The sequence below is a fragment of the Apis dorsata genome, unplaced genomic scaffold (assembly GCF_000469605.1).
Source record: "Apis dorsata unplaced genomic scaffold, Apis dorsata 1.3 scaffold_25, whole genome shotgun sequence".
NCBI lineage: Eukaryota > Metazoa > Arthropoda > Insecta > Hymenoptera > Apidae > Apis > Apis dorsata.
The window spans coordinates 173831-189829 of record NW_006263327.1 but is presented as its reverse complement, the minus strand read 5'-3'; the positions used below and the strand labels follow the sequence as shown (position 1 = coordinate 189829).

Genomic DNA, 15999 nt, shown 5'->3' with positions numbered 1-15999 from the left:
TTTTTTTTTTTTTTTTTTTATCATAAACTCTTTTCAAAATCTAATTTTTTTTTTAAGGGATAAGAAAAAAATTTTCTTTCATGGATATTACGATAGAGATGTACAATCAGTTAAAAAAAGTCAAGGAAAATTTATTTATACTTGAAAAATTTGCGTGTGCAATTTATTTATTTTTTTTTTTTAATGTCTTTGAGGATACGAAATCAATTTTCAGATTTTCATTTTTTCTTTTTTTTTTCATATTTTCCGTGGCAAAATATTTTTTTACAGTAATAGAATTCTAAAATTATTTTTATTTATTTTATAATTTAAATTTAAAAAGAACAAAAATAATACTAATATTTTAAGGATTGATTTCGAAATGATATTCCATTAATAAGAAAATTATTCCATATATATATAAATATTCATAAAATGTATGAAAACTTTTTGTAACTGATTGATACATCTATTTGTGATTTTTATTTCTATTCCATAAATATATTTATTTTTTAATTATTTCTGACTTGGTGTGATGAGAGTCGAATCACTGATCACAAAAATTATAGTAGGTTAAGAAAATTTTTATCGTCAATCGTGATTTATTGCAAAAAAATTTTTAAAAAACATTTTAATCTTCCGAACGAAAACTCAGCGAAAAAAAAGTTCGAGTAGTTTAAAGTGGTACAGAAGCGAAATTAAGAAGACAAGGGGAAAATGCTGCATCATAGATTCTAAATTATACGTGGATGATTTTTTAAACACAAGCGAAACATATTTGGGGGCTGTAAAATAGTTCGAGGGCGGAAAATAGTGAAATAAAAATGGTAAATAAAAAATAATAGAATCGTCTCGTTCTAAAATTGAAAAAGGACATGGAGAGGAGGAATATCTTCGTATCGTATCGGTAGATATTCTTTCGAAATGGTTTTCGCTTAAAGTGACATTTATTCTCGCTTAGAACCGGTGAATGGAAATGTAGGGACCACAAGAAATTTTATATTTTGCATAAATTTTCATAATTCGACTGCTGGTTGAATACAAGATAACGTTTGTAAATACACTCTCGGTAATTTTTTCTTTTCTTTTTTTTTTTTTTGAATTTTTGTCGCAAAGATAATAAATTTTAAAGAAACATTGACTAGGTAGAATCGTGATAAATCCTTTAAAATTATTGTTATTGTTCATAAAGGCAAATAGACCAACCACTTTGTATGTTAATATATTTTTAACAGAAATTCTACACAAAAAAGATTGCAAAGAGAGAGGGTAAAAGATAAGATAGTACAGTACCGTTTAAAAGTTTGGAAGCAATAAGGAATTTCAAATAAAAACATAAAAAGTCGCATTGATAAATTTTTATTCATTACAATCAATGGAAATTGTTGAATAATTAAATAATATATTGAATAATTAATATAAATAGTAGTAATAGAGAGTGTTCCAGTTTCTTCTCGTTCAAACATTCAATCAGTATGTTCTACAGATAAAAGTAGAATATATACGTAAAAAGAATGTATATTATTTCTCTTCTTCTAAATAAAGGCCATATGAGTTCTCTGTTGTGGATAATTACAATTCAATAGTTTCATAAAGGTAGATGACATTTTGAAATGGAAATGTAGATATTTACAGAGTTTATATTGCTTTTCATATTTTTGTTGTAGCCTTTTAATAAAGTAACTAAACGTGACGTGTACGTGACATTTTAATCTTATTTTTACTTGTAGAACACACTGATGAAATAAAACAAGAAAAATCTGCAACGTTTTATATATTGAAACAAAAATTTCTGCTTTATCAAAATGATTTTTTTTTTTTTTAAATTACATTTAAACGAATTTTGGTCATTCTATTTATTAATTTTTCTCTGTCTAAAGTATACTCTGTTAAAGAGCATTTATGATTATTTTTATATTAAATTGTTGCAGATAAAGTGACCAAATTTTCAATACGAAAGTTTAATATTTTTATTTTTATCGAAAATATAATATACAAAAAAATATATAATCGATTATAAAGTTTGATTCAACAAATTCATTTTATTCATTGAAAAAAGTTAAAATTATAACAATTGATTCGATTCGATTTAATTGATCATTATTGATAATTCCTTATAACTATGTTCATCAATCGTGATATTTTTTATACCAATTCTTTTCAAAAGTTCTACGTCAGCAATTTTTTCACAAATGTATGAAATACAGTTCATCAAAACATTGACACAATTTGATTTGTACGACACGATTGATGAAAAAATAAACAAGTCACATGCAACTTCCAAATTTATTTAATCACTTTTGTAACTTTTTTTAACCTTTTTTTAACCTTTTTTTAACATTTTACAAATTTTTGAACTCGATATATCGATTATATTATACGACGAATCAATAATATTAAAAAAAAAAATTACCAGTGTTTCCAAACTTTTGAACGATAGTGTACTTCATTCGCAATTAACATAAACAAACGTAAGTAATAAATGTCGAATCGTTGGAGATAAATTACATTGCATAATACTCACGCTATTTTCATCGAACACTCTGAAAACGAGGGAGGCGAATTTCGATGGATCGCCGTGGGGAAAGAACTGCTTGTAGATCTTTATGAAACCCTGAAATCACGCAACAGGCAACCTTTATCTTCAAACTTTCCCCTTATCTAGCCGCGTATCGATTTTCGTTTAATTAACGTGCCAGGTGAAACGGGGTCATACCTGTTCCGTCAGCAACCCGTCGGGGCAGTCTTTCAGGAATCCTTTGTGCCTAAACAAACAGTCGCCAATGTTATCGAATCTGTTCTTACTCGTTTCGTAACATCCGTTTTCCTTTTTCCAGTTTCAATTTTATATTCTATACAAATGGACGGATCGATTGGCAAAACGTTACTGTAAGGGACAGATGGATTAAAACCGCAGATCCGATAGAACACGTTACGTTGCGTGATGGGGGATGGAGCACTCGAAAATCTCAAAACCTCTCGAAAAACTCGAGTTTTCGAGCTTTCGAAACTTTTTTATTTTTATTTTTATAATTGGAAATTGTTTGGATAAAAAGAAAATAATTTGTGCAAATAATTTATTTAAAATTTATTTTATCATCGTTTAATTAAATAGTGATACTTTAACGTGGTCTCATTTTAATTGGTACGATTTTAAAATAGTTTATAAGAAGGAAAGAAAAAATGAAATAGAAATTTTTATAAATTATAAGAATAATTTATAAAATATTATTGGTTAAAAATAGTAACCAATAGTATTGGTGAATATTATTATTATTGGATGATTTTAAACGATTTTCAAATTAAATTCAAAGAAAATAATAACTTAAAAAAGAGGTTACGTGTTTACGATCCCATATCAAGAAACTTTTGATTTAAATAAATAATAGGATTTTAATTCTTTACAAAATAGATACTTTTTAAAAGAAAAGGAAAAAGTTTCGAGAGCGCGTAAAACCTCAGATTTTTCACGAATTTCTACACACGCTATACAATATTTTTTCATACAAAAAATGTATTTTCAAATGCAAGAATTAATTATCACTTAATTATTATTAAAATATAATTTAATGAAAATCAGAAGCATTTGAGCGTTCAATTTTATTGGGTGGGAACGTTAAGTACTGTATGAATATATGCACATTCTCATAATCCGCTGAACAATCTTAATATGACAGCAGTTCGCGATTATATCTATATCGATGTCGATTCGTCTATCTTTGAAATGAATTGATTCGAGACGTGTGCAGATCGAAAATTCATTTTTAGTGACTCACCATTGTCGAATCTCCTTCTCGGTAACTGAAACAGAAAAGAACGAAAGCAATTTTAATCGAGTGCAAAATGTAACGAGAAGCAACGATTTGCAAAAACGATTTGAGCAAACAGAAGGGAAAAAAATCTAGAAACTATATAGATGGTGAAACGAGAAGAATAATATTGGAGGTATGTTGTATTTGGTGCAATTTCTGTCAAATTTGTGTCTCATCGTGATTGAGTGAATACGAAATTCTGTCAATTTTACAAAAATCACAAACGTTTTTTGTAGAATTTTAAAAAAAGTTAGGTTAGAATTTTTCATTTCGGAGAATTTGTTTTTCTTAGAAAAGGAAAATAAGCGAAATTATTATTAATTTCTAATGTCAGGAAAAAAGGAGAAAATCATGTAAGCTTTAATATGAAATATTTATTCTAAATATTTTTTTTTCTCACTTACGTAATTTTCATTAACACTTAGATAGTCTGATGGCGTGTTTCGATGTGCAATTTTCAATGGTTTGTCTAAAAATTTACGCGAAACGGATTTACAATTATACACGAAACATTAAAAAATAAAAAATAGTTAATTATAATAAATTTTAGTTTTAACACAAAAAAGCAAAATACAATTTACACTTACTATAGATAGAACTTTTTTATCTATAGTAAAAAACATTTATAATTAATGCGATATGTCATTCGATTTACAAGCTAATTAACTTAATTGTAAATATATTAAACTTGTATTAGTAATATAATTACAAAAATCTGATGCTAATGAGAATGAAACGTATAAAACGCGTTTAAAAACCGCGTTCGTTGCAAAGTGAGGTTATGTAAGCACTTTTGCGTAACCATTGAACGTATTATGTATATATTCTCATATATACGTGATTCTGAACCAGTTTCTTTTTTCGCATAAAACTTGTAGAAATGATTTTTATGTGCACTGATATCCTTATCAGCGAAAATATTATCAGGAAAATACGGAAATACACAAATATTCGCGCGAAAGATGGAATCTGTAATAGAGTTATTGCGAAATTTCACGAGGCAAATCGTTTTTTGATTCGAATGTGATCCACGATGTAAAAACATCAGAGAAATTGGACGATCTCGAAAGATCGTTAGAATCATTGATGAATTGAATTTATTCGAGGTAGAAGGAAAAACATATCAAGATATATGTGCATATAGATAGAAAAGAGAATAAATCGAATTCGGATCGTTTTGAGCAAAATAAAAAAAGTGTCAAAGTGGAGAAAAGAATCCGGATGGCTTTTCTTTCTTTTGTAGGCCAAAAAAAAATAATTGCATTCTATATTTGCGGACACAGTCGTCAATATCATTTATAGCAATATTTTTTCCTGGGAAAAAATTATATCGCGTTAAAAGATGGTCGAAAAAAAAAAGAATGAAAATTTGTTCGAATACTTCGGTCGGATTTTACGAGATCGTAAACTCTCTAATATTTTCAAAGACATAACTCTTATAATAGTCAAATAAGCTGCTATTTTGCATTGCATAAAAATTCTTATATCTTTGATAGGTTGAACGATAAATTTTATTTTGAATCAGACGTTGGGAATTAGATATATTAACGTAATATTAAAAATTTGAAAAAATACTTAATATATTATATGTTGAAATGAGAATTGTAACAATTAATTATTTTTATTTCAATCGATAGAACAAATATATTTAATCATCCTTCACGTCAGATGAATTATTTAAAAGAAGATATTGACTTAAATATTTCCTTGCGCGATAAAAATAATTCTTTCGAGTGTTCGCCGCAACAAATCATAAGTTACTTTTATTTATCATGTTTTTATTATTAATATAAATAATTGCTAAGAATTCTTTTATAAAATTGTCCTCTTACAAATCATCTCGCGATTCGCGAGTTGTGAAACACTATACCGCGAGAAAAAACTGATTTAACAAAATAAGAAGAAGAAAAGAAATATGCCATATTTTCAAGCAGAACTCGAGCCATGAAATTCGTCGATTTCTTCGATAACTATTTAAGTTTCCTTTTGACAAATCGCGCATAAGTAATGCTTCTAGTAGGCCGGCCGTTGTGCCTGACTTTTATAACCTTCGATAAATTTGCGCATGGTTTTCGAGCTTGCACGCAGTTACGAGGACAAGGCCGTCCCTCGTTTTCGGCTCGCGTTTCTTTTTCCTCTTTTTCTCTCCTCTCGGTATTCTGTAATAATTGCATCGCAATTACGTTTCGAATCCAGTACATGCAATTCTATTCCATCGTCCCTTCTTTGCAATTTGTTCAATGTGGCTGATGAAATACTCGTTCATTTTTATCTCGATGTTCTTGCTTGCGTTCTTTTATCAGATTGCGTATGTACTCAAAATTTACAGTCTTTTTTTAATTTTGTTGTTAATTAATAAAATTTTAGAAAATTAAAATTAAAATCTACTAATCAGTTCTTCTTTTAAAATCGGGTCTTTTAAATCATCACTCAAAGTTCTCTGAGGTGTGAATCGTTATATTGAAATACTTACGAATAAAAAGTACGAATTATCGTAGATTTTTATAAATCATCAAAAAAACTTTTGGTAAATTTAAGCAACCTAGATCGCTGACAGCGTATTAAAAATAAATGATTAATAAGTAAACAAATGATTGCTGATAGAGCTTAATAAGAGAATTTTTTGAAAAGAAAAATAGTGCAAAAATTATTTGCAGTTCACCTGCAAAACTAATTTAATTGTTTTCTTAAATTCTCGAATTTTGTCGATTATTTGTGATTCCAAAACTTTCGATCGGTAAATAGTAGATATGCGTAGATAACGACATTATGTATGTAACACGTTATTAAGCAATTTCTTTAAAAGCGATGAAAATGTGATGAAAAATACGATACGATAATAAATCACATACACTTATAAATCTAAGCGTATGATTAAAATACGTATTCTTTTTGTCGATAATATCTCGATGTATATTTCTATCAAGATATTTCCCGCTATTTTACAAAGCCAATATTTTCTATATACTTTTAACGATCTTGCAAAAGAAAAAAAAAGTTGAGTGTCATTTACCGCAAATAAGCGAATCAAATAAACGGCTCGGGATGAAATTACCTCTCGTCGTAAAATGAATTTATTTCGCGGTTGAACGAAATACGACGAGCGAGAGATAAAAATATTTCAGCGCACATATGCACATTTTTCATTCGATTCACAATATTGAAAACAACATTGTTTCGATTATCGGTTAAAATGATTCTCGAATTATTATCAGATTCATTGTTCTATAGTATCCGATCTTGTGTAGTTTACACGAAAAATCGATGTGATTTGAAATTTGTATAAATAGGAAACAATCGAAAACCTGTTGATTTTCGATGCGTGAAACGTAGTGGAATCTATCCGTAGTGGAAATCGATATAGAAGAATAGACAAGGACAAGGTTAGAAATGTCTTGCGTCTCACTCGATTCGAGTAAAAGATAGATATTCGCGTTATGGGATAAAACTCGAACTCATTTTCTTGTTTGGAACGTTACTTTTCTTTCGAATCTTGGAAAGTGAGCTGTAACTGTAGAATAAAGTGCCAGCACCAGCGATAAAGATTCCGCGAAAATTATGTAACTAGAAAGTTACTAGAAAGGGAGCAAGTTATTCTGCTCCAATAGAATCGTTCCATGTTTCTGATTGGTTGAATTATTTATTACAAGAACGTTGTATCACGGTTATGCAGCAAGGAATAATAAGGATAGGAATTGAATGCGTAATAGTCGAAACATATTATTCAATAAAAGGATTAATGATCGGAAAATAAGTTTATGGAACTTATTAGTTCTTATTAGTAGAACTTATTAATAGAAGTTTATAGTATTTGTGAAAAATGAAAGGAGATCAATTTCGAAATTCATTCGCAATGGATAAGGTTTGAAAAGAGCGTAATCAGAGATTGCCATAGGACACCCGTTTCTCGATACGTTGGGAATTCTATCGATTTTCTGACAGCAACGAGCTGACACTGACCGATTAGAACTCGACTTCCAATTCCGGATCAATCGGAAATTTTATTTTCGAAATCCTATTTTATTTTTCGAAAATGACATTTTGATTTTAGGTTTATAGAGCATAGCTTGGACTCGAGTAAAATATTTTAAGGATATATTTCATCTTCGCATTCGAATTCGAATCGTGAAATATAGGGGCATGGTAAATTTTGAAATTTTATTTCTAAAATATTTTATTTTCGATTAAAACGATTTCTTCTAATCCAAGATAAATCGAACTTTTATCTTCGAAATGCCTCGTTTTTTTCATTCAGATTTATAGAGTTTGATTACTTCGAAATGTTTTAAGAGTTTTAAAAAGTTTTAAGAGAATAGATGTATTATATAAAGGAACCAGAATCATAAAGTATTCCATATATTTCATTTCCAGTCCATTTTTCGAATTTTGCAATATTTATTTATACTTGCAGTTGAATAATAATACAAATATTGACAGCTTCTTATCATTTTTCATTAATAACAAGCCTACCAAAAAATTCGAAGAATAGAATATATTTAATTCTTTTCTTCCTTTATTCGATACATTTCATGATTATAGAAATCGAATTAATAAATAATCGAATGGCGAGTAGCAATCGATGTACGCATAGCGTGTTTCTTAATTAATTAACTCGCGTGCGAAGTTTGACGAATCACGAATTACGTGGAAAACGAGATGCGAGGCGAGGCTCGAAATGCTTTCAAAACACGTAAAACCGCCAAAGGCTCTAGTTGAACGTCGTTCAGCGTTTTAATAACGTTTAACGCGTAATGAAGAGAAAGTGAATTATACGCGGCATGAATCATATTGCGACATAATGGAAGTGTAATTAGACACGATCGAAGAAGAAATAACTCGAAGTTCAAGACAAAATTTGATAAAAAGAACGATACGTTGAGATTACGAATTACTTACGTAAAAGTTCGAGTTGAAAAACTCTTACGAATTACATTCCCAAGAAATGTATATATATATATACATTTGCAAGTGGAGAAAGTTACTTAAAAAAGGAAAAAAGAATTATCCTTGAACCTCCAACGTAATATAATTTCAACTTTCAAGAGAGATTTCAATTCAAGGATAAACTTACCACCGATCATCAATAATTATTAACTACTTCTAAGTACTTACTCTTCCCTTCAACTTCGAATAAAGTTGATACAACAACGTCTCGACCGATAATTTTTCCCTCAACTTTTCTTCTCTTTCAAAGATCCTTAAGAAACGAGAGGAACGAAGAGAGATCTCTAATGTGATTCGCGAAATCGAGAAAATGGGAACACGGGCGAGTAACGTTGCGTTAAATAAAGAGGAGATCATCCTCGTGGAAACGACGAGGAAAGGTGTATATCCTCTATAGACAAGTGTCAGCGGGAGGGAAATAAAGCGTGGAAGGCAAGCGAGGGGACGATATTACGAGGGGTTAACGATAATTTCAGCCACGTGGCTGCCACTTTATTGTTCGATACACGATGCCAGCGACGTCGTTGCAACTATACGAATAATTTATTACCACCACGTATACGCGAGGTAGCGTGTCGATCAACTTGGTAACGTATGATGTAGCTTCCGTATATTCGACTTTATCCATTCAACGTTTTTTTTACAACTATTTGGTGCGTGTATGCTTTTTCAATTATTCGAATATTGGGGAATTAAGATAAGATCTTTATGATTGGACGAGAATGTTTGGCTTTACGAGAGTGCCAGAATTTCCAGTATATTACGTAATCTCCCTTGTGCCAAAAGTAGAAGAGAGGATTGTCTGTTTGAGTAGGGATGTGGAACGAATTTTTTTTTCTCTTTCATTCTTCAAATTAAATTTGTTTTTTTTTTACGCTTTCTTCTCAAAGTTGAATTAATTAGATATTATTTGACGGGGTTGAAACGATATTTGCAATAACATCTTAGAATTATTTTCGTGGAAATGAGAAGTATTATAAATATTGGTATCTCGAAAATGATTTTTTAATAATATATTTCACGTTTAAAATATAAATTATGTGCGTATAATAATTATCCAAAATTCCTTAATATTTAATTCGAGGAATGAAAAAATATATTTCCAAAATTCGTATAGATCGATTGAAATTCGATCAATAGATTCGGATAACAGTAGCTCGCCTAAAATAATAAAGCATCGATAAACTTTTATTCCTATATATGAAGTTTATACGAGCTAAATTCTACTATATTTGAGAAAATAGAAAAAAAAAAAAATATTCGTGATCGTAAGCATTAGAGAGGACAAAAAAGAAAAAAAAAAACATTGATACGAAAGAAAAATAAAAATAGAAAATCGTTTGGCACGATAGTGTGAAAAAGGGAAATAAATGGGCGAGGAGAGCTACTAATTAAAGCTTCTTGGCCTCGAACCAATTACCAGGGTGATTTCATTGTGAGATACGCGATGTATTGGTTTGGATCGGGACAGAAACCGCGAAGTTGTGCGGTTAACGCGAAACTTTCTTCAACCCTGGGAAAACCTGTCTGTTTAAGGCGTGGCGACGTGAAACGACCAAAATTGCTAATTAAACGAATCGTTTGTAAATTACAAGTACTTTTGATATATTTTAGAAATACACTCGAGCGTAAGTACTTCCAAAAATTGCTCTAAATATGTTGCAATTAAATAAAACTCTCGAAAGGCGATCACGCATAATAATATTCCGCGATTAATGTATTAGAGCTTTGAGGATTTTCTTTTCAAAAAAAAAAAAAAAAAGAAAAAGCAAAAATTTCAATAAATTTTGAAGAAATATCTGATCCAGAGATTAGGTTCGTAAATATCTCTTTGCGATTTATCGATCGGCAATTTCCGGAAATCATCGGATGACGCGACGAGTTACGACAATTTCCGAAGATCGTACGACGGCGGCCGAAGTCGAAGCAAGATACAAGATTATCGGACCAATCAGAGACCGAATGCGTCTAGTAACATTTTGATCGAGAGGAAAACGATCGACTCGACGAATGAATTATTATTTTGGTTATTTGATATAAATATACGAGTATTTTCTTCAGAGATTGATTTTTAATAATAAGAAAATAATCTTATTTATATTAAGAAATAAAAAAAAATTCTTAAAATATCTCTTCTTCGATATATCGTATAATACGATTTCAGTCGATTGTGTTCGGTTGAGCATTATCTACCTACCATTATCTAAATGGATGAAGAAATTCAGTCATAATATTGTGAAACTTTAGCAAACTATTTCCCTTTTAAGCAAATATTTGACGTTGTAGATTCCACAAACAACATGCGTGAAATTGCACAAACTCCGTAAGATACTAGAAAATGATCATGTTTGCTCGCCGTTTCTCCGAGCCAACTGTTTTTCAGATTTCGTACTGTTTGTTCATTCGACGAAATTTATTGAGAAAATTTTCTACAGGCTGATATAACTCATCGTTAAATCCAAAATCTGTATAAACACTATAAATAAAACGTCCATATTTTCAGAACAAAAGAATTAATTCTTAATTCATCAGGCAAATTGTATTTGCAAAATTGATTCCAAACAATTTATTTATTAACACTAATATTTTATATTATTATAATTGGACTTTTTATACATTTATAGAAAATTTAAATATAGTAAATGCAACATGATAAATGCAAAAAAAGTACATATCATAATTATATATTCTACAATTTGTAGTATTTTAATAAAAATAAAACTTGCATGGATTTTAGGAAAAAATCTCACGTGTATAATAATAACAATAAATTCCTTTATATTATAAACGAAAACAAGATGATATTGATCAATACAAATTTGTCTGATGAAACATAGATAAAAAAGAGATTCGAGACTCTTTCTTTCACAATCATTTCTTTCGATCACTTTCAAACCTTTTTGCTTTCCCGTGCAAAACGTCTTTTATCCAATCTCAGAATCCCTTTAAAAAACGAGTGTCGCCGGATTTGCAATAGAAACACAAGGAAACACATCTCTCTTTAAAAAAAACAGCAGAGAGAGAGAAAGAAAGAACCCTCCTCCTCCCCGTTTCTCGCGACTACCGGACTCGCTGTACTCGACTCGCTCCATTGGTCTCGTTATTTTCATTCGGCGTTAGTATTCAAGGCGGTGCACGGGTATCTCGTCTTTTGTTCCGGTAATAAAGCTGGAAATCTCTCGTTTCGCGGGGCAAAGGCTGTGCGACAGCAGCCAGCCTCTTCCCCCTAATCCCTTCGTTCCAAGGGGGCGAGGAAAGAAGAAAATCTGGAAGGGGACTTGTAAAGAGTCTAAAAGTGCCCAAAGGTGGGGGGATCACAATCGTTTCGGGGGATATTCACCGATATCGCCATTAAATGTCTCTTTGTCGCTGTAACAGTCGAATAATTTCCACGGAAACAAAAAATTATCTGATGTGTTATCCGAACGGATGGACGTCTTTAGCGACTTGTCTCGATGACGAGGGAAATCTTATTCGACGGAATAAGTCAAAAATTGTACGAAATTTATAAAGTAAATAAGATGTATATAACGAATGAAGAGAATAAAATGATGAGGTATTATTTTTATACAAGTATTGATATTATTTAAGTGGATATATTAGATTAGATTATTGAAGTTTTTTTTAGAAATGAATCTTTCGAAGAAGCTAGGTAATAAAATAAATATTTTGCTCGTAAAAGTTTTTCAGATAATTATTATTATTATTATTCTATCTTTCGACAAACGCTTGATGTTTGATCATTTACGAGTTAATCCAAGTGTTAACAACGAGGATGAATAAACACGAGGCAAAATTTGATCGAATCACTTTTGATCGTCGTTTATTGAATTGCAATTTATTCCAAGTATACTTCTAATAAATGAATTGCGCGTTTTCGATGTTTTAATTAAAGTAACTTTCGAAAATTGTATTGGCGTTAAAGGTTGACCGGAAAGCTTGGCTTTGTGTCATGATTGAAATGGGAAAAGTTTCAAAGATCTTGCTTCGAAAAGCGTTAACGATTCTGTGCAACTTTCGTCCTAACTGTCCAAACGAGTTGGATGATACGTTGGATTTTTCTTTCTTGAGAAACGCAATTTCATTTATCTCGTAACTTTCATTAATTTATTTTTTTTCTTAAACTTAAAAAAAAAAAAGAAAAAGGTTCGTTTGATTGGAATAAATCAATAACGTAGACGTATAAAAAGAAAATTTCTTTTTTTTTTTTTTTTATAAAATATCTATTTTAAATTGTAAATTTTTTTTCCATATTTTAAACAATCTGAATATAAAACAGTCCACTGTCATTTATCAAAGGAGTTCGTGAATTACTATGTGCATTCCAAACACATATATAGAAAATTTAGAATGATTAACATTAATTGGAGATTAATATTCAGATATTGGTCTGTTTAAACATAATTTTTTAAAATTCTATTATATTACAATTATATTAAAACGTCAATCGAGGCTTGCTTATCATCAAACCATGAACAATATTTAAATTTTCTAAATGTTATTAAACGAAGAAAGATGAGAAAATGAAACGAGACTTTATCTCCGTTTCTCTTCATCTATCATACAATTAAATTACCATATAATATTGACGTTTTGATGTATTAATCTTTCCTTTCTCCCTCTTCCTACAAAACTACAACATTTACGGCATTCAACCAATCGCAGAATTTACAACTTCAACCAAAATTAAATCAATTACGATTTTGATTATAGATAGATTCGAAAAAAAATATTTATCCTCATAAATATATCTTTTGAAAGATCATCTCTTCTGAAAACAATTACCAATTACGTATCGTGTACGCGTATGCAACAAAACGATAGCGGAAACTAATTCGATAGAATCGAGGGAACGGCTGCAGAGAGGAATAAAGCGGCGAGAATCCATCAATCGATGCGTAACGAAACGTTGGAGTAAATGCGGTGAATTCCTCTCTGAATTCGAAATTCTCTTCGAATCTTGTTGTGATTCTTTATCGCTCGAAACTTTCGAGATGTATTTATGGTCGATTCGTGAAATGTTGCGCGTGACGAATTTCGAAAGGAAGAAGATTTAAAATGTTTGCTGCGATCGAGTTTTTTCCTCTTCGTATTTTAACGAGGACAATTTAACCGGCGGATGCGAGGAATTCGGGATGGCCAGTGCGCAAAATATGGTTACAGGAACGACAAAAGTTAGCCTGGAGTAAGGGGAAAAGTTGGGGATACGTATTTGGAACGAAGCTTTAATGAAGATGAATCGGTCGTTGAAAGGTTTTTTTTTTTTTTTTATATCAAGTTATTCCAGAATGAATGAAAGAAACGAATAGGTTATATTCCTATTCGTGATAATTGCAAATTTCGAATTATCATTATGGATAGAGAGTTTTGCTATATCGAAAATTTAATTATATATATATATATATATATATATAAACGTGTAATTGATATAATAATTTTTGTGTAATAACTCGTTGAGGTGTTTGAAATTATCTTTATTCAGACGTATATATTCTTCACGGATCTTTCTCTACTTAGAAATTAACTTCTTCGAACGACCCATAACCTGGCTCGACGTTTGTTTAAAAATGCTTGTTCAAGAAAATAACCTCGAACAAATTGTCGTTATTAAATAAATGTATATCCTCGAGTGAATTTTCAAAATAATGCTTGAATATATTTTTGAAATATTAAAAAAAAAAAAAAGAAATTGAATGTCACAATAGGAAAAAAATATGTAATGAGTAAAAAAAAAAAAAAAATTTAACGCCAATCCCCCTTAACTTGTATATCTTTATTGCAATAACCGTGTTCAATGGCACAAATCGAATTATCGAGTATACTCGATAATTCGATTTGTGCCATTGAACACGGTTTTTGCAATAAAGATATACAAGTTAAGGGGGATTGGCGCTACATTTTTTTTTTTTTTTTTTATATTTTTTTTTCTTTTTAATTTAACCAAAGAAAAAAAAAATTAAAAAAGTAAAAAAAAAAAAAAAATTTCCAAAAAAAAAAAAAAATTTTAAAGGAAAAAAAAAAAAAAAAAATTTAACGCCAATCCCCATTAACTTGTATATCTTTATTGCAATAACCGTGTTCAATGGCACAAATCGAATTATCGAGTATACTCGATAAACCGGTAACGTCATAGTTTCGTTACGCGATATTTATAATCATTGGTTTGAAAAAGCAATTTCGACTAATTTCGTGGTCGATATCTTCCCAATTATACGTTCACGGTAAAATATTATTGTTTGAAATTAATTGCGCGCGTTATCATACGTTGTTGTGAGTAATTCCAGACAGAGATTGTAATTCGACAATTAGAACTAAACTAAGCGACATAGATTGTGCTACGTGTTATTAGATGGAACGGTAGAGATTAAATATAAATTATAAATCGAAGTTTAATTCCATTGTTTAAGCTTAATTTCTTTTTAGACACTTGAAAATTGTTGATACTCTTTGATTTTTTTTTTTTATATCTACATTTCCTTAATTCGAATTTTTCATCAGATCGTGTGATTTCTTTTAATGTATTTTTTTTTTTTTTTTTTTTTGAAAACGCTAGTAGCGATTTTATATTTAATTTACAAGAGAAAATGTAGATAATGTTTTATCATTTATAAAATATCATCGAAGTATTCAGTTAGCTTCAAATTTTAAATTTTACACGCGAATATTATTTAATGGGACATTTAATTAATGAATTTTGAATGGGTTTACACGTTTGTAAAATTCATATACAATAACCTATATATGTATATACTTGTGTCAGTAAGTATCCGTATAATTTACGATCGAAATATACATTTCTGATTAAAAATTTGGAATTACTAACATAAAATGTTTCATAAAATTTAACCATAATATTCTCAAATATGTTATAAATAAATTGTAGCGAATATAATTAAAATCGTATGTCTCAAGTAATTACAAAGAATAGAAAATTTATCAAAATCCCTATTTTGAATATTAGTTTGAAAAATTTTAAAACCTCACTTTTTAGATTTTCGTTATTTCAAAAACCTGTATGACTAAATGAAATTATTAACAACGTTTCTAAAGTTGCCACAACAATATTCTACATTTTTCGTTCGTATAATTGAACACGATCTTTTTACCTGTGGTATAATTGACCCAATATGTAGCTTGATTCCAAAATGAAATCATAATATATAACGTCGATGCATAAACTGAATTAAATTTTCAAAAGCAACTCTTTTCGACCTCTTTCAAAGTTTCAGGTAAACGAAATCGCTTTAACGACCGGTGTTCACAT

The 15999-nt window shown here is 29.8% G+C and overlaps 1 protein-coding gene across 1 annotated transcript in view; it reads right to left on the bottom strand.

The window, feature by feature from the left end:
- LOC102681711 (frequenin-1) overlaps window positions 1–15999 on the bottom strand; it is a 39803-nt gene that overhangs the window by 8875 nt on the left and 14929 nt on the right. The window contains exons 2-4 of the mRNA XM_006607951.2: window positions 3756–3780; window positions 2696–2744; window positions 2504–2593 (exon numbers count right to left, since the gene is read on the bottom strand). Of these exons, the coding sequence (XP_006608014.1) occupies window positions 2504–2593; window positions 2696–2744; window positions 3756–3780 (164 nt within the window). The remainder of the gene's footprint in view (window positions 1–2503; window positions 2594–2695; window positions 2745–3755; window positions 3781–15999) is intronic.